The sequence below is a fragment of the Lipotes vexillifer genome, unplaced genomic scaffold, assembly GCF_000442215.2.
Source record: "Lipotes vexillifer unplaced genomic scaffold, Lipotes_vexillifer_v1.1 scaffold2059, whole genome shotgun sequence".
In the NCBI taxonomy this organism is placed as follows: Eukaryota; Metazoa; Chordata; class Mammalia; order Artiodactyla; family Lipotidae; genus Lipotes; species Lipotes vexillifer.
In genome coordinates this window covers 326680-340452 of record NW_006797468.1, presented here as the reverse complement: position 1 = coordinate 340452, position 13773 = coordinate 326680, and the positions used below count along the sequence as shown (strand labels likewise).

Genomic DNA, 13773 nt, shown 5'->3' with positions numbered 1-13773 from the left:
AAGAATCCACCTGCCAATGCAGGGGACACGGGTTCTAGCCCTGGTCCGGGAAAATCCCACAGGCCGTGGAGCAACTAAGCCCGTGCGCCACAACTACTGAGCCTGTACTCTAGACCGTGAGCCACAACTACTGAGCCTGCATGCCACAACTACTGAAGCCTGTGCGCCTAGAGCCTGTGCTCTGCATCAAGAGAAGCCACCGCAATGAGAAGCCCTTGCACTGCAACAAAGAGTAGCCCCTGCTCGCCGCAACTAGAGAGAGCCCGCGCGCAGCGATGAAGACCCAATGCAGCCAAAAATAAATAAATAAAATAAATAAATTTATTTTTTAAAAAAAGAAAGAAAGACTGTTAGACATTTCATTTGCTGGGTGTCACCACACTGATTACAGAACAGAGGTCCAGCTTCGGCTGCACACGCGGCAGAGGGGGAACTTGCGGTGGGTCTGCGGGGTGTTGCGTGGGTCCTGGGAACCGGCACAGGCAGGCACAGGAAGGGGCCAGGACTCGGAGCTGGTCCCATCTCTCTCCGCATCACATCACACCTTTGGTCTTCTCACCTGGGGCCCACCAGGTGTTTGCTGCTTGTGTGCTTCAAACGTGTGATTTTATTTACCCCCAAAGAAGAGGCTGTTGTGAGATGGGTGGCTGCCTGGAAGGAACACCAGTGTTTGGAATTCTGTTCACTGAGAAAGAGAATAGTTACCGGCTGTGATTGATTTCAGGTTGTGATTGATATCCAGTTAATCTTGGCTTCCTGCACAGCTCCCAGGAAAATATTTTGTACTTAGTGGATATTCAGTAAAAATACATAATGAATGTTTTAAATAAGTGTATCTTGTTGGCTTGTGCGCACATTGAGAGTTTTGTTGGGATTTGGATGTAAAACCAAATCAGCCCTCATGGTGCGTCTTCTGTCAGAGACTAAGGATTTCCCCTCCAGCTCCCCCTCTGGCCCCTCTCCTGTCCTCTGTTTGAAATGTGAGACGTGTTTGTCACCTCATGTTCTCTGTGATTATTCCCCACTTTATCTATACCCACAACTCTGCATTGAAGATCTCTTTATGTTCTAAGTATTCCAATACAGAAGATCGAGTTTAAAATGTCTTCTGAAACCTGGGGTAGAGATCTGTACAAACCAGTATGGAATATAGGGCATATCACTGCCCACGGTCACATCCCGTCACCTCTAGCGCTTTGCACCCACATGCTGGTATTCAGAACCCCACCCCACTCAGGTGCGTCTCGGCCTTGATCCTGAGCGGCTGGGCGTACGTCCAGGCCTGCAGGCACACAGGACTCCCCACAGAGGAATCGAATTCCAACGTGTAGTTTATAGCAGATGCTTCTTCATAGTGGCCAAGCATGATTTATGTATTTGTAGTTGCACAGCCTAGAATACATCCAGTTATTTTATGATTTTAGGCTTAATTTTGTCCTCCCCCAAATGCATGCCAACAAAGGAAATTGACAAATATTTAATCAATATTTATCCTTGTCATTAAGTGGTGTAGAAATGTCAATGCATAGTGTCTTGATTATACATAAATGACTTAAATTTAGCATTGTTTTAATTTTACTCTGTTTTCAGCTAAATATGGAATCGATATAATAAAAACGAATATCCTTTGCCAAAATTAAAAAAGAAATTGTGCAGACTAATTCACGTTAACCGTTAGCTCGTTTTGACTCATGACTCATTTGACAGATTTTCACTTGTGTCTGTTTTTCCAGAGACATGGCTACTGCACTTTGGGAGAAGCTTTTAACCGCTTAGACTTCTTCAGTGCGGTCCAGGACGCCCGGAGGTTCACTTACGTGGCCAGAGTGAGTATTTTATTTCAGAGTCACTGGATGACACTTTGGAGCGACTGCGTTTTGAGGATTATCATGTGAAATATTTAAGATGCTTTTGACAGCTGCGTGCAGTTGTGCTCTTCGCTGGTAGAGAACCCCCGGGGGCGGGCAGTCGGGCGAGGCTCTGGGCTGGCGCTGGGGCTTCTGCAGGCCCCACAGGGGCAGGGGTGTGCTCGCCGCCTGTCGTGCTGTCGGAGGTGCAAAGAGGAGGCAGAAGTTATCCTGGAAATCCGTACCCGGTGGTTTCACATGCATTTTCTACTTTGTGTTTTTCACGGAGTATGATCCCTGCTTAATAGAGGGACAGTGGGCTAACAGAAAGAAGGAAATTTATGTGGAATGGAACTCCACAGAAGCCTTATTGTGTTAATAACATGTTTTTAGAGGAAATTTTTGTCTTGGCCTACATTCAGAAAGGAAAGGATCTTGCCATGTATTCCATTTACTGTCTGCTTTTATTTGCCTAACAAACTTATTCACCTTCTTACTATTATAGGCAAAGAGTAAGTGATGGGTCACGAAGCCATTGATTTTGGATTTTTAATGGTGCTGTGAGACTCTGGAAAGATATTCTTTGTAATGCCTGCTAGGCATTTGGAAGTGCTACCGGAAGGACAGAAAACTGGGTGGTTAAATGATTTTAAGCCCGAGTGTTTGGTTTGGTTCCAGTCAGAGTTTGCCAGGCATCCATGTGACCAGCACCTGGGGTTCCTAGCCACGTGCTCCCTGCAGCCTCGCCGGGTGGGGGCTGTGTGGAGGCCATAGTCCCTCCGAGGGTTTGAGTTCTCCCAGGTACCTGTGCACCAGACAGGGGCCTCCACAAGCTACCTCTTCCCTCCAGGCGACCGAACTGGAATTTGACTCCACTTTGTAGAAATGCCAAGATTTGAGTATCCAGGAAAACGTGTGTCAGCAGAGAGGTCTGTTACACAGTAAGCGTTTACCCACGTGCTTTTTGATAGTTCAGATCATGCTTAGTTGTCTAATACCAGCCACTCTGGACCACAATCCACACAAGGGATTTTACTCGTGGGGGCGTGAGAGAGACTCTGGGGCAGGATGGAGATGCGGGAGGGAGGATGGAGACGCGGGAGGGAGGACGGAGACACAGGAGGGAGGACCGAGCCTCCTGGTTTCAGTGCCGGGCTTTCTGCTTATCTTGCTGGTCCAGGCCCTTGGTTTGCTGACCAGAGAAGGTCTGAGCGTTCTGTGCTCTGTGTCCTACTGAACCTGGTCAACTGAACAGCCTTGGGATCTTTGTTTTGTACGCATGCCGATCTCTTTTTCACTGAGGAGCCTTTCTTCAGACGTTGTCCTCATCCTACACAGTAGTACCTGGCAGATCGTAGACTTTCTCTGCTGGTTCTTTTGTAGTATGTGTAAAAAAATACGTAACTAAAAAGTAAAATGTGTGGTGTGTCCACGTGCTAACGCGTGAAGTGGCGTTTCTCTGCATCGCCTCTAGAAACGGCCGCCGGGGCTGGTGGCTTTGGCAGCTGCTGAGGCCGCTGTGCGAGGCCCACCAGCACCACTGGGCCCTCCCACACGGCTGGCCTCTCTCTGTGGCACTTCCGTGATGGCCAAGTGCTCCCGCCAGGTGGGGCCTCCCCATCAGGGTTCCTTGCCTCCTCACCCTCCTCCTGCCCCTGCTTCCTGCTCCTTCAAACCCTTCCCGAGGCCAGTTACCTTCCCAAACTGATCTGCTTATGTCTTCCTTCTCCGAAAGACAAAGACAAATGAAGCCAGCTGTCAGTGACTCTGTGATCAGGTCCACGTGCCGTGGCCATGGCGCGCTGTCCCCTGGCCCTAGTGACTCTGTAATCGGGTCCACGTGCCATGGCCATGGCGCGCTGTCCCCTGGCCCTAGTGACTCTCTCTATCGGGTCCACTTGCCGTGGGCATGGTACGCTGTCCCCTGGCCCTAGTGACTCTGTGATCGGGTCCACGTGCCATGGTGTGCTGTCCCCTGGCGCTGGTGACTCTCTGTGATCGGGTCCACGTGCTGTACTGTCTCCTCTCCCTTCCCTTTCCTCCTGTTGCCTCCCCAGCAGGCCTGATGCCCCCACTTGCTTTCTTTTGATCGTGCTCTGTGCCTCACCTCTGGGTGACATGTCCCCCTGCACTTGCTGCCACCTTGTCTGTGGGGGTGGGATCCCCTCTCCCTCAGCACCCCACCACTGGGGTGGAAACACTGCTTTGCAGGTCTGTTAGCGCATCATCGTGCGGTCAGTACCCCTGAATTGCATTGAATTGTAGTTGGCCTCAGTGGCTGGAGTGGTGTCCTTGGCACCTCTCTGCTGCTTTCATGTTTACACCACACTTACCAGGACAGTGAGGGTCTACTGCAGTTCTTCTCAACAAGACAGTTTCCCATAACTTGTGCTGTGTTGTCCAGATGGCCACTCCTTCATATTAGAAGAGCTGTAGATATACACGCAGTGGTTTTGAAATGACTGATGAAAGAGTTTCCTTACATTTCGGATGGCATGCAGTAATATTTCCTCTAAGAATTTATATGAAAAAAATTAGTTTTAATATTTTATATGAAATCCCTTTGTTTATCTAAAATTAGCATTTTAAACTATAACTATAGTAATATAGTTATATAGTTATAGTAATATACTATAAACTATAGTAATCTATAATTACTACATAGTTTTGGAATAAAAATTAGTATTAGAGTTTAGTGTTCAGTATAAATTGTTTTAGTTGTCAAAATAAAAATAAGTAGTTTGGAATGGAAGTTTAGTCTTTATTCTCCTATACTTTGGCAGGAATGGAAATTTGACATCTTCTAATTACACAAATCCAAATTAAATTGTCTCTTCCACATCCTGTATATGAAATAAGCCACTTTTGGTATTGTCTGTTTAAAAATATTTGAAACGTCTTCATACCTAGGTTACTTTTGCAATTTTTCAAAATTTTAGTCTGATTTTGAGGAATAAACATTGTTTTTCCAAGCTGCATTCACTCAACTTTTTTTTTTTTTTTTTTTTTTTGCGGTACGCGGGCCTCTCACTGCTGTGGCCTCTCCCGTTGCGGAGCACAGGCTCAGCGGCCATGGCTCATGGGCCCAGCCGCTCCGCAGCATGTGGGATCCTCCTGGACCGGGGCACGAGCCCGCGTCCCCTGCATCGGCAGGTGGACTCTCAACCACTGTGCCACCAGGGAAGCCCCTCACTCAACTTTTTAAAGGAGAATAGAGAACTAGTTTCATGTGCCGTGTTCCTCAGAACGTGGCACCTAATTTAGGGTCACTGTTGAATCACATAGGCAGTTGCCTGCTGGCGCTGGTGGGAATCGTAAGGAAACCTGTAAACATGGGGTTGTGAGCTGCGCCCTCAGCACTGTGGTGGGATGGATGAGTGCATGGTCTCTCACACGCTCCTCGTGCATTCGGCCTGTTCTTAAACCTCATTCACGTTACGTTTTGTCCACCTGGCCACGGATAAGTCCAAACACCACTTCTTGCTCTGGGCTAACACGTGCGTAAACACACACACCGCCTCTGCTGCTGAGCTTCGTCTGCACACTTGTAAATAGTCGTGTTCTTCACCACTGTTCAGCAGAATTTGTGTTACAAATGTAATGCTGTGTATTTAGTTTCAGACTAGTTGGTAGTCAGCGATATGGCTATTATGTTAAACTGCTGTTAAAACTATCTTATAATTCACAAAAAAATGCTTATTAATAGATTGAGAATGTTGTCTTGCCCGGCTACTGAAAAGCCCTTAGCATAATTTATTGAACTATTAAATTATTTCCAGAAAATCAATAAAACTGGTCTTTACTCACTAGTAATTTTTCTCTCCTTAACTGATTATTTGCAGTTATTATTTTGTAACATGTGCTGAGAAACTTCCTTATTGGGGGAAAAAAAATGACAGTCAAGATGCAGTTTAGATTTGGCCCTGGTGAGTGGACAGTTCTTAATATCTGGTCCGTAATTGAGCTTACTTCTCATTCATACCATTTATATGTAATGTATAAGTAAATTAAAAGCATTTTTGGTCAGTTTTAGGACCTTACTTTCATTAAGATAGATCAAAGACTTAAATTTGGTGGAATTTTGAAAATTTTAAGTAGAAAAATTAACCAAAGACTTGGAATTATTAGCACATATGTAGTTATTTCACCGCAAAGGGGGAGATTTATAGCAGAGTTGGTATTTTAAAAGGCCTTTGAAGTGGGCTTTTAGCTCTGTGTCATGATAGGAGACTGAATGTCAGCATCTTTACCTCCTGTCTAGTAGTTGTTGTCCCCTGGTCTGAGGTGGGAGGGATGAGAATGTTGGTGCCCACATTGCTGAACACCCTTAGGAGAGGTGCACAGTCCCATCCTGTGAGGTTGACTTGTCTTTCCAAACTAACAGTGTCAGGGAATCTTTTAATTCACATTCCAGCCATAGACCTTGTCACATCTGTCAGCGATACACACTGAAGTTTCAGCAGTGCAGAGAGGTGGCGTCTGTCCGTAGTGTCAGTGCACACCCGGAAACTGGGCAGCCCCTCAGTGCCAGCCCTTCCTGGGGGAGAGTTGGGTTGTGTCTCTCTGTGGGGCGTGTAGGTCATGCATGGTGACTCCCTGGAGTCCGAGGCCCCCAAGCACTGTGGGGACAGCAGCTGCGGGTCCCCTGGGAGACACGGGGCGGGCTCAAGGAGAGCATGGACTGGAAGGGTCGGCATCTGGGGGCGATGGCCAAAGAGGCTGTCAAGAAACTCCCTGAGAGCAGCACAGGGTAGCAGTTGAAATGTATAACAATGCCAGGTGTGCTGTGCTTCCTAAAGTAGGTTCCTCTTAGGGGAAAAACTCTCAGAATCGTTACGTTTATGTACCTTTATTTGGGTTATTTGGAAAATGAGTTTATACTTCATTCCCTGCCTGTGGTCAATGAGCTTTGCTGCCGTCTGTGACACATTATTCACTTTATTTGGCTTGTAAATAGTGACTTTTTTTTACCTTGGTTACCTTAACTTCCTCACATTAACTTCCCTATAATTGGAATGTGTTACTCACTGACAGTTTAGTTTCTCTGAGCTTTATTTGAGGCCTGGTCACAGGAGCATCAGGTTTTATCTGTGACAGTAACTTAGCCTCTTGACGGCCCTTCCAGCTTGCCCAAGGCTCCTCCCTGAGCTTGGGGAAGCCGCGCCCAGGGAGCAGCGCGAGGTGTCGGGTGCTGGCTGTGTGTGCTGCACCATCGTATTCGTAGCGTTAGGAGAGTTGAACTCTGTAGCTTAATTATTAAAATATTTGTTGAGAAACATTTTAACAGACGTTAATACTCACTGCTAGCATTCATGGCCTGTTTAGAGAATAGGTGCTGCCTGGCAGGGCAGGATCTGTGAGGTTTACTAATTGATCAGGCCTTTCCAGTGGTGCTGGTGAGCCTGTCGTCTATGACGTATTTAAGTCCCTTCTTGTACTCGGGGTCATACAGAAAGAATCTACTAACCCTCTAGTCACAGTAGGGGATCAGGAAATATTAATAAATACAGGGTGTGCTTAGGGTGTAACAGATGCACTTATTAGGGTGCTTACGAGAAGTTGGTCATGGAAGATTCATGTTTATACGAGGTGGGATCACGCAGAATAGTATTTCTCCATTCAGAACATTTCACTAAAGGGGTAGAACTTTCCAGAAGCACATATGATATTCTGAAAGGATATTTCAACAACTTTATGACTTAGAAGGAAGTTTGGCAGTGGAAACCGGATTTCTAAGAGGGATTGTTGGGTAGGGGTAGGGGATTAAGAGGAACAAACTACTGTGTATAAAGTAAACAGGCTACAAGGATATATTGTGCAGCACAGGGAATGCAGCCAATAGTTTATAATAACTGTAAATGGAGTATAAGCTTTAAAATTGCCAGGCACTGTGTTGCACATCTGAAACTTATACAAATGAATAAAATAAAAGGATTGTTGAGTGACTTGGCCAGGAGGATGCAGCAGGGCCGACTGATTTCCTGTGGCTCTTGAAGTGAAGGGTGCCAGGGACCAACGGTCGGGCTTGGAGGCCCCATGGATGCCAGGGGAGCTCTGAAAGGCCACAGCGAGTGCAGCCCCTCTGCAGCTCAGCCCAGCCCCCAGGGACGGCCCGCGTTTTGTCATAGACATGTACGTGCAGGATCCCACCCCGAAGAGCCAGAGACGAGGGTGTCGGTGTGAGCTGGAAGAGGGGCAGTGAAAAGGTCTGGTGACAGGAGGCAAAGGGGACAAGTGCAGATGCGCCACTTGATCTCAGTGGACAGACCCTGAGTTCTCACTGTCCTTCAAGATGGCACAGCTCTCATCACTTTCTTTCCAGTTTTGTCCTGTGTCAGGATTAACTGTGGGAGGTGGCGGTCAGAACGGGGCCGGCCTCGGGCCGGGGAGTCGGGCCGGGCGGCTGAGTGGTGGGCCCGGCCCTGCTCCAGGCGTACACAGGCCATCCCGGGAGACTTGACGGCTCACAGAGCACCCTCCCTGCTTCTTCACTTCTGATCCTCTGCCAGCTCGATGGGCTGGGTCACCGTGCGCGGCAGGTGCCGACCTGAGCCACAGAGGGGTTCACATCTTGCGCATGGGTTGCCTGCGTGACAAGTTTAGTGGTAGAGTTTTGCTTAAGTCTTTTCACTGTTCCACATTCCTATATTAGAGGAATTATCATGTTTTTGAGGAATTACTTCTAAATAGCGAGTCTGTGGGCCTGAACAGTGTCCCCCAAGGTTCACGTCCACCTGGAGCCTCAGAACGTGACCTTATTTGGAAGCGGGGTCTTTGCACGTGTAATCAGTTAGGATGAGGTCCTGCTGGAGTGGGAAGGGCCCTAAACTGATGACTGTGTCCTTAAGAGAAGAGGAAACAGAGACACAGTCACAGGGAGAAGCCATATGAAGAGATTGGCCCAGGGACTCCACAACACTAGGAGCTGAGTGAGGCAAGGAGGTCCCCTCCCTGGGCCAGAATGTAACAGGGCCCTGCCAACACCGGGGTCTGGACCTGCGACCTCAGAACCCTGAGAGTGGTGGCCGCTGACGTACCCCGCGTGGCGTGGGGCTGCCTCACGGCAGCCGCGGAAACCGTGCAGAAGGGCCGCTACTTCTCCCCTGGGGCGCCGTGTGCTTTTCTCCTTGAGAGGAGATGTCATGCTTGTGCATGTCTTGTCTTCTGCGAAGGACCAAGCATACTTCTTTACACGATAGTCAGATATTCTCACACCATCTCACTTTGAACGTGTGGAAAATGAGCCTGTGTTAATGGTGGGTTAGATGACATGATTGCAAACTAGTCAGTGAAAAAATTACAAAGAGCAGAACCGTGGAGGCCTTCGGTTTTCTGGCACAGGTTGGAAGGAGACCCTGCTGCCACCCGAGTGCGTATGAGAACACATTTTGCTGATGAATCATTGAAACCGACTGATGGTGAAAGGAGCAGGGGGCCTCAGAGCAGACGGTTGTCGCGCACGTGGGTCTCCTGCAGACTTGCCGCTGGCCCGCACACCCGGAACCCAGGCCGCGTCGGAAGGCTCCATGGGGAGGGCTGTCCCTGTGCTTCTGAGGTTCCCCAGGAGATGCCCGTCATAGCAACTCTGGGTGAAAATGAACCTGATGCACCTCCTCCGTGTTAGTGACACCCTTTCCTTCTGTTTGAGGTAAGGGATTGGTGGTGGTGGGGTGTCATTTGGGCCCCTTACCTGTGCGTCAGGTAGGACAGGTTGGACCTCCTCACCGCGGGGCACCAGGTGCAGTGTGCGCAGGGCCGGGGCCACTCGGGTATTCATGTGACCTCTGCCCTTGAGCTGGGGAGCTGGTCTGCTCATCTTTACATGCCTTCTTAGGTCCTGGGACTTTGGCCCCAGGAGTTTGTTTCCCAACACTCCTCAATTTTTGGACGTGAACTCCTGTTTCCCAAGTGCTTCCTGGGTCCTTTAAATAGTGGAATCATAAAAACAAGGGAAAGGACGTCTCCGGCTGGACCGTCTGGTTATGTGAAGTTGTTTAGCTTCTTCCTGATCTCTGCCAAGGACCGCGTGGCGTGAACAGTTCACGAGGAGACAGGAGGGGGGAGACCATGGTTGTGGACGAGCTTCCAGGGACCCGCGAGGCAGCAGCAGGGCCGGGGGGTGGAGGGGCCAGACCTCTGTGTTGGGTTCTGTCTTGTTTTCTCAGCTTACTGACCAGGGATCTCCTCTTCCATGACACCTAATGGGGTTTGTATCTGCCCCGAGGCTGCCATGATGAGTTTGTGGTCGGGTCATAACAAGCTCTTGAACGTGCTCAGCTCAGGAGCACTTGCTACGCTTGGCTGACCTTTTGAGGGTGGCTTAGATGGAGGGACAGCAGCCGTGCAGGTCCCGCTCTGTCCGCAGATTCAGGGAGGAGAAGCGGGCAAGATGTGCGTCAGGTCGCAGGCGGTCCTGGCAGCAGAGATGCGTGTATCAAGGTCTTATTAGTCTTGATCCTACAGCCGTCTCCTCTCGCGGAAAGCAGTGACTTCCTGACATGCATGGACACATTTTGAAACAGTGGCCTTTTGAGTTCAGGGCGACTGTTGAGAGGGACCATCTGTAGAATCTCTGACCTGAGCCTTTGTGTGCCACGTTGCAGTGTCTTGGGTCACAGCCCAGCTTAGTCCCTGTCACGTGCCCACTCCCTGGGCATCCCCCCCACACCCATACCCCCAGCACCCGGAACAGAGCTGGAGCTGCTCCACTCGCAGTAAGGGGACGGATGAGCAGGTTGTCCTGTGAGTTGTTCTGGTGATTTTTTCCATGGTAGACATTCTGCACAAATTCTACCTGAATATGAACTGGCTCGTAAGAGACTAAGATAATTAATTTGCCGGTCGTTTTACTGAACCTACAGGCACCTCCTCTTTTCAAGAAAATTGGTATTTAGAAATGGAGGAAGTTCCTTATTAGAAAACAGATTCTTCACAAAAGGAATGCCCTCTGAGTTCCTTAGCACAAAAAGATATGTTTACATTTTATTTTTTTTAAAACGTCCTTCTTGTTGATGCAAGAATTGGTATAGGCTACTTACTCCAGGAGTTTCCTCTAACTTTTCCCTTTAAAAAGCGTTGGATTAAAGTAAGCTAGCAAAATATGTAACTGCTCCTAAGAACAAGATTCATGAAGGAGAAGAGACCACGTGGGACCTCCCAGGGATGCCTGCTTCCAGTCAAAGGAAACACTCCTGGACACTAACTGGACAGTTTGGCCTCAAGAGAATTAAATTAGATGTTGTAGCTCTGACGTTTTATGGGACGTGTGTGTGCGGCCAGCAGGAGTGCGCTGATTAGATGGCATGTCCTCTGGAAATTTGAAATGTCACTAGCACAGAGTCTGCAAGTGTCCAGTACCATCTTCACTTTTCTTTAGCTTCCTGCATATTTATGCTGCCAACAGTGTAACTTGTGGAATGTGACCAAACGCAAGAACTAAGAATTCTTTTGACAAAACTGAAATTATAGATTGTGTAACAGTTCAATTCATAGAAGATAACAGTTTTTCCTTCTGCCACTAAGAAGTCAGTGACTAGGATGAGAGTCAAATGAGGTGTTAATTCCCACGGAGGGTGGGCAAGAGGGACAGTCCGAAAAGAGGTCACTTCTCACAGGCCATCTGCCCGAGCTGGTCCCCCAGATGGGACCCTTGTTCTCAACGCAGCCTGCGTTCGCCCTGCATGAGATACCCTCCTCCCTGGGGGAGGAACGGGGCCACGGACCTTGGGAGAACCTGATGAAAGCTCCTGACGCTTCCCAGAGAGTTATAACAACATGGACGCAGAGTCTGCGAACAAGCCTGGGTGCTGGCGCTGCTCCGGCTTTGTGAACATCTAGGGGAGAATCTGCTGTTGCAGAGTTTAGGTCTCATTCCTTTTTCATTAAATACAGTAAAACTGAGAAGACTTTTAAAAATCAGGTAATCAACTTGCGCAATGCTGAAGCCTGTGGAAGCGGTTCGCTGCGTCCTGACACACGTGAGGTGCACGGGACGCAGGTGGCAAGAGTTTGCAGTGTTTCAGTCCTGAATCCGGTCCCTGTTACTGTGTGACTTTGCGGTCATTTTCCTCATCTCTGGGCCTCAGTTCTCGCTGTGCAGCGTGATAATACAGTACGTCTCCTAGGGGTGTTGTAAGAAATAGGCAGTAACGTCCAGCCCTTCCGGTAGCGCCTCGGTAGTAACGGGTCAGTGTGGAAATCTGCGTGAAGCCAGGAGTGAAGACGGCACGGCCCCTGGCCTCTGCCCAATTGAGGGTGCCCTGTGCTGCACGAGAGAGCGACCTGAACACGAAACCGTCACCCTCTGTCCTTCCCGCACACACACGCTGTCATCCTGACCACGTAACGCGTGTGCTTGGGCATTCCAGACGTGCCTGTGAGCTCAGATAGCTGAGGTTTTCCATACTTTTATTTAATTCTAGCTTTAGTATATTATCATCAGAGAGTTCGGCCTGTACGATCTCTGCTTTTTTGAAATGCGTTAAATTTTCCTTTGTGGCCATTTTCATAGTTGATTTTTGTAAATATTCTATTGACAAATAAAAATGCAGATTCTCTATTTGAAGGATGTAAGTTTTTCTGCTTATTTATTAAACAAGGTTTGGCGGTTATATTATTTAATTCCTCCACATCCTTACTTGTTTAGAATTGTTAAATTTGAAGAGACGTATAAAAATCTCCCACAGTATTTGTATTTTTGACAAATTCTCTTTAGGTTTCCAACAGATTTTGTCTTATATATCTAGCTGAATAGAGGCTAATGTGTGGTTATATCTTCTTTGTAAATTGTCTTGTGGGGGCTTCCCTGGTGGCGCAGTGGTTAAGAACCCACCTGCCAATTCAGGGGACACGGGTTCAAGCCCTGGTCTGGGAAGATCCCACGTGCTGCGGAGCAACTAAGTCTGTGCGCCCCAACTACTGAGCCTGTGCTCTAGAGCCCGTGAGCTACAACTACTGAGCCCATGTGCCACAACTACTGAAACCCACGCACCTAGAGCCCATGCTCCGCAACAAAGAGAAGCCACCGCAATGAGAAGCCTGCATACTGCAACAAAGAGGAGCCCCTGCTCGCCACAACTAGAGAAAGCCCGCACGCAGCAACCAAGACCCAAAGCAGCCAAAAAATAAATTAAAAAAAAAAATTGTCTTCTGCACTTTTATGTTAATTACCATTTTAACCTAAGATTTCACTGTCATCTATTAACATGGTCAATCTTGTGTTTGCACATCCCATTGTGGTGGTTTTTCTGGTTGGTGCCCTGTGGATAACTAGCTAACCCACCATGCCAACCCCACGCCTTCTGCTAGTGAGTTCAGCCTTTTTCTAAAGGATTTTTTTACGTGATATTAGAAAACTGTAGTTTTTGTTGATGATAGGAGGGGGTAGTTGGAATACTTATTTCCTTTTGTGACAGAATATCCATTCTCAGACTAAGACCTGGTGTCAGGGGTCCTCCTCACTTTGAAACTACTGAGGACCCCAAAGAAATTTGCTTATGTGGGTTTTGTCTAGTGGGTTTTGTCTATTAATATTTACCATATGGAAGTTAAAATAAGTTTTAAAAAAATTTCTCTATTTAAAAATAAAGAGGGGGCTTCCCTGGTGGCGCAGTGGTTGAGAGTCCGCCTGCCGATGCAGGGGACGCGGGTTCGTGCCCCGGTCCGGGGGGATCCCGCATGCCGCGGAGCGGCTGGGCCCGTGAGCCATGGCTGCGGAGCCTGCGCGTCCGGAGCCTGTGCTCCGCAACGGGAGAGGCCACAGCAGTGAGAGGCCCGCGAACCGCAAAAAATAAAAAAAATAAATAAATAAAGAGTGCCTGTGTCCTCCTGTGCCCATCTTCGCAGCGTCTGCGATGGTGGAATGTGGCGCGTTCTCAGGGCTGGATTCAGCGTGTGCAGCATCCTCGTGGGGCCCCGGGACCCTGCA

At 48.4% G+C, this 13773-nt stretch overlaps 1 protein-coding gene across 3 annotated transcripts in view; it reads left to right on the top strand.

Moving 5' to 3' along the window:
- Nucleotides 1-13773, top strand: part of FBXO25 (F-box protein 25) — a 43124-nt gene that overhangs the window by 19037 nt on the left and 10314 nt on the right. For all 3 annotated transcript variants that reach the window (XM_007469541.1, XM_007469539.1, XM_007469540.1), the window contains one exon: nucleotides 1734-1826. In XM_007469541.1, coding sequence (XP_007469603.1) covers nucleotides 1734-1826 — 93 coding nt within the window. The remainder of the gene's footprint in view (nucleotides 1-1733; nucleotides 1827-13773) is intronic.